The sequence below is a fragment of the Plasmodium brasilianum genome (genome assembly GCF_023973825.1).
Source record: "Plasmodium brasilianum strain Bolivian I chromosome Unknown PB_00_03, whole genome shotgun sequence".
NCBI classification, from domain to species: Eukaryota; Apicomplexa; class Aconoidasida; order Haemosporida; family Plasmodiidae; genus Plasmodium; species Plasmodium brasilianum.
The window spans coordinates 78,201-84,704 of NW_027122925.1; the positions used below are offsets into that span (position 1 = coordinate 78,201).

Sequence of the window (6,504 nt, forward strand, 5' to 3'; positions counted from 1 at the left end):
TGAATTATATAATACTTAAGGAATTATTGTGAAGAATTAATATTCTCATGTTCTTTATCCAAAATGATATGTATACTAACTAACAAAAATTATTATTTATATTAAAAATGAAATTATACATGAAATTCTTGTTCCATTTTTATTATTTCCTTTAAGATATATCATATATTTACTAAATTAAACAATTAAGACCATATATATATAAGTTTGTATGTTAAAATAATAAAATATATTTGAAAATTCTGCATTATGTATACTTTTTTTTATTAGTATTTACAACTATTTACATATTTCTTGGTTACAAAAAACAATAATTTTCATATTTTGAATAAATTATACGTATATTTTATTTATTACATAAATATTTTTAATTTTAACATAGATAAATTTAACACTGATGCTCAATAATAGTAAATAGTAAAAAGAAAGAAATTTAGTATGGTAAAAATATATTATATATATATATAATGATTTCTTATTATCACATTTTCTTTAATAAAAAATAGAATTTTTATTATTTACTGTTAAAAATTGTAATACCAAGTGATATATTCATATTAAGAACTTTTTCAGTTTTAATTATTTATATATTTTCATATGGTTACTTCATAAAATTACAAAATATTCTTTATTTTATAGTTATTATTACTTTAATGTCAAACATATTTTCATTAATACTGTATGTTTTATCGTATTGTGCAAAATATATAGCAAATACCTTCATTACAGTTATAAAGCAGGTATATTTTGAAAAAACAATAATAAGTAAATGAAAGAATATTACAAATATGTGAAAATGTTACAATAAAAAAAATTTTTTTTAACACAATAAAAATAATTTCATATATTTATTTTTATAATAAATCCATGAATTATTAGATAACCTATATAATATTAATAAAAAATGTTCTACGTTAATGCCACTTTATGCCATATCTGAAATGATTACTTTTTATACCATATCACAGCTCACACAGAGAAAAATTTTTTACTCACCAATGTATTTATATATATATAAAACAGTCTCATGAATTATTTTTTAAACAAACATTTAACAAAAATATTAAAATATTAATTTCCTTAAAAATAAGGTAAAAATATTTTTATTTTTCTAAAATAATGAATATGTTACTTCTAATTTAACTGAAAATCAATTAATTAATATATATATATATACTAAATTTGGAAAATATAATTACGATATATATTTAATTATTCGTAGGCACTAAGATAATGATGAAAGTTAATATTATTATGTTTCAAAATTTAGAGATATACTTTAATATATCTTATATATTTTTTCTTTTCTCATTATAAATGGAATAAAGCATAATGTATCATATCAGTAATTTAAGAAAATATAAACGAATATTTTCTTATGTTTTTGATATATGTAATTGCTACAGTGTGTTTTTTTAAACATTGAACTATAAAATATTGTACTTTATTCATAACACTATTATCATGCTACAAATAAAATATTAAGTATTAAAAAATAATTAAAACTTATATATATATATAGATATATTTCGGGCATTTTACTCTTTATTCTTTATTATTCATAACAGAAAAGAAATATGTTGTTATATTATTATATTTTTTCTTATTATTGTACTTATGAATATGAATTTTTATTTTACTATAAATTATAATGTTTATTTTGTTCATATTTTTATAATTTTTTTCAAATAAATTTTAGATACTTATAAATTTATATTTTCTTAATAAAGCTGCAATGAAAGAAATATAAGAATATTTAATAATTAATTTTTTCTTGAAAAAAATAAAATAATATTATATATTATTCTTAAAGGATTTTACATCTCAATTTTTAATTGTGTTGTTTATTTTTTATGATAAACGTTTTATTCAAATAGAGACCTTAATAATTATGTTAATTTAGTGGCCCAGTTTTGTCACTTATGAAATCATAAAGATCTAATGATATTACAATGAACAAAATATAACTTTAATAAATTTTTTTAATTATTCTGAGAGTTATATATTTTCCTTAAATTATTTATTAATTTTTGTTTCTTATTTTGTAAGATTATTTATTTTATCTAACAGGAATATTCATGTTTTGTATTTCATAAATTATGCCTATTAATAATTTACAATCATATTCATTATATAGTAATTTATATATATATTTTTATTTTTATAATACTCATTTATTTTTGTTAATTACATTAGATATGTTATATTATATAATATGTGATGTTCACCAAGTTAATTAAATAATATTTAAGTTAAAAAATTTTCTCATTAACTGGAAGTTCTTCATAAAAATTTAAGAATATTTTGTTTTTTTGAATAATTATAGAAATATTGATGATTTATTTTTAAAACTATATATATAATTAGTAATAATAACATGTATTTCGTACATTGAAGAATAATTCATTATAATAATAAGATAATAAAACGTCTCAAAAAATTCTCAAATTTAATATATTTTCGAAACTTGAGATACTCTTAAAAATATATACTTTTATTGTTGATCGTTTTTTTTGAAAAATAACATATTAAGGGAAAAAAAAATACATTTGAAATATTTATACTTTATGATTATATTTAGCTTATGTATATATATTGAGATATAATTGACATGGAAATTGCTATAATATACATTTACATAACATTTAAAATAATAATTTTTTTTAGAGATATTGAATTATGATATTATTTATATGAAATTATATGGATTGTAATTCAAACATAATTTGAAAAAATGCAAAAGATATATATATTTTTTATACGTAATGTAACATTTTAAATGACAAATAAATTATATGTTAACTAAATTTTAATGTATACTGCACTTTTATGGATTATTAAACGTATATAAAATTTTTATCATATGAAATTACTTTTCTTAACTTAGAGTAGATGTAATAGTAATTAATATCTTGTCCTTATACTTTTCTATATTACGTGTACTCTGTTTCATACTCTCCATAATAGCTCATATGTTACAAATCGTAGGTATAAAGACATAAATACATATACAGTAGAAGCGGTTTAATGAATAATCCGTTTTTATTAGCAAAGTAAATGAATAGTAAATAATAAAAAGAATTTATTACTTTAGTGCGAAAAAGTGTTTCATTTAAAAATTATATTACTAAAAAGAGTGTAATTTATTGAAGGATCTCATTTACCATATCATTCAGTTACTTTCCCACTTTCAAATATATTATTGGTTTGTATAAACTTCTTTTGTATATATATTTGATATGTTGAGAACAATCAAATACAATATTTACTGTTAATTTTTTTTCCTTGATAATTAATTAAAAGTGTACATAAAATTATTATCTCATTCTGTTATTCAGTTGAATAGATAAAGGAAAAACTAACATTACAATTTAAGGATATAAAAGCTTTTAGTATATATATTATATTGATATATTATTCTATTCACACATAAGAATATATTTTTTCTATCTTATTTTGATAGATGTTTAACAATTTTGAGTTCCTCAATATATGTTTAATATATAAATTTACATAATTTAAGAAAAATAATAAAACTTCCATTTTATAATTAATAACTGTCTGAGTATAAAATAATTTGATTAGATATATTATATATATATGTAAAACATAAAATTTATCACCAGTGTATAGGATGTATTAACTTTTTATACTCTATAATATACGTAATATAACATATTTTTCTTTTCAATACATTACAAGAAATATTTAGCCGATCATAGACATCCATAAATATTTCATTAAATATTTATCCAAATAATAGTTATATTTTAAATATATATACATATTATTATAACCGACTTAGCAAATAATATACTATAAAATAAACGAAATTAAAAGTAACAAAAGGAAATTATCTCAAGGTAGCTATTAATTAGCCAACTTATTGAATATAGGTTATTAGGAACTAAAAAAACATAGTATATAAAAATTAATAAAAAATTAAAACATATTACAAATAGTTGAATTCATAATAACACTTAAATAATTCTTGTACTTCGTTTTAGTAAATATTTTTGTTTGGTAGATATTAAAATAAGTTCCCAAACTTCATTATAATAATATCATAAAATTATATAATTATATAATTTAAATACTTATTGAAAAATATATTTTTTTAATATTACATGGAAAAATAAAATAAGAGATATATATTATTAATAAAATAAGTCTTTTTTTATTGTCAATTGGATAATTGTGTCAAAGTCCATTAATTAAATTATTCATTATATATAACGTAATTATTAGTGAAATACGAAATTAATATCGTATACCACATTTAAATGTGATATATAAACTTTCCATTACTTAATCCCAAATAAACAATATATAGAAAAAAAATGCAAGAAATAAATATTAATATTTTCATAATTTTTTTCAATTATTTTAATCATTTAATAATATGGAAAAAAATATAATATATAGATTATTCATATACATAGTTCAAGTAGAATAAATATTCAAATAATATGTGAAATATTGTGGTACCACAACAATTAAGTACAAATATTATATAAAAATTAGTTCAATAACATCACATATTTGTAATGATTTAGAACACCCAAGTTAGTAATCAACTATAATTAACACATAAATGAAAAGTGTATTAATTCATTGTATATTTATAATTTCATATATATATTATGAAAAAAAAGATGAATGTATATATAAATTACTTTTACAATATTTATGTTTTATGACACATTTTACATAAAATATATCTTGCAAAATAGATATTATTTTTTTCTAAATTAAAAAAAATACATGTATAACTATTAATGGAACGAAGTATATGCACTATGTTTCATTCAATACAATAAAGGACAAATATTTTTTTAATTAAAAACTAATACTATTACTTAATAAAATAAACATGTTATAATTTTAGGTTACAATATGTTATGATATATAATATATATCGTTTTATTACAAATATAAGTTATAATGTTTTTATATAATAATGTGAACTATGTTATTGTATAATCATTTTAAAGCACAAATATGTATATATCATAGATATATATATAAATATACAAACATATATTTATTTTATGACATTTAGTTAATTAAGAATATAACTTGAAATACAAATTTAGAAACATTAGAATGTTCAATACACAAAAAAAAAAAAAGAATATAATATTTTATTGTTCTCTGGAATATAATAATTATACATATGTATATTTATAATATTTTACACATAATATATATTCTTATTAAGTTTATCATTAAAAATATTATAGCTAATAATTCATATCAAAGAATTCCTTGCAGAAGTGTATATGCCTTTTATTATTCATATTAGTCATTCATTAACCTAAATTTTATATATTTTTCATTATTTATTAAGATCTTACAAATTGCCTTTACAACTATAATCGATAAAGTAATGATAATCGTACTTAACGTTATTCCTAAAAGACAATATTTATGTGATTTTGACAAAGTATTTATATCATTTTTAAAGGGATCAAATAATGCAAACTCAGTAATAGATGTCAATACTGTATCTAAAGAGTTCATCCCTGATAATACTAGTATTCCTATTCCAAAGAAGGAAATAATAATAAATATAGCAACGACATAACCATAATTTCTAAATTTTAATTTTTTTAAAGATATATCACAAATTCTTCTTTTTTTTTCGACATAATCATCATAATCTTTTTTTTTTATCCATTTTTTTTCAAAATGAAAATGTTTTCCATCAAACATTCCATTATTGTAATCTGTATATTCTGTGTAGTATTGTGACTTATTTAATAAACTTCTATTAGACTGTTTGTTCTTTCCCTTTCCCAATTTTTTATTATTATATATATTTTTTTCTTGGTGCTCCCATTTATTTTGTATATTTTCATTTAAACCTACATCGTTGTAATTTTTATACTGTTTATATTTTGCCAGTAATCTATAATTTATTTTATCTATTTTGCTACTATTATTATAGTTCTCACCTAAATATTTGATAAACGTGCTCTAAAAAAAAGAACTTAAATATATATTATTTAATATATGATATAAAGTAATTCTGAAAAGCAGTAATAATAAAAATAACACGTAAAAATTATGAAAAGTGAAGATATATCTATATAACAGTATCATACAGCTTCATTGTTAAAATGACTTATACAAGATAAAAAAAAAATAAACCCAGAAATTTTAAAAAATAGGAGAAACATAATTTTTTGTTCCATCATATAGAAATTTAATTTTGTAATAAGTTCAGTAAAGAAAAATTAACAATAATGTAGTATTTTTTTGATGTTAAAGGTACGATAATTATTCATTTAATTTGTTTTTTATTTTTTTCTAAATACATAGTAAAGTTTATATAACTATAATATTTTTCGCTATATATACAAAGTAGCATTAAAACTACATTATATAATTATTATTTTAATGGTATTTTTATAAATGTTACATTAATTAGTATAATATAATTTGCATTCATTTATATATATTAGAAATATATAAATTACTATTTAATATTGCAAAGTAATA

The 6,504-nt window shown here is 17.6% G+C and overlaps 1 protein-coding gene across 1 annotated transcript; it reads right to left on the reverse strand.

The window, feature by feature from the left end:
- Positions 1-5,301: 5,301 nt before the first annotated feature.
- MKS88_000129 (uncharacterized protein) lies at positions 5,302-6,197 on the reverse strand (the record flags this gene model as incomplete). Its single annotated transcript, XM_067214308.1, has 2 exons — positions 5,302-5,979; positions 6,108-6,197. 2 exons carry the CDS (start codon positions 6,195-6,197, stop codon positions 5,302-5,304), a joined length of 768 nt encoding a protein of 255 aa, XP_067075862.1.
- Between the last annotated feature and the right edge of the window lie 307 nt (positions 6,198-6,504).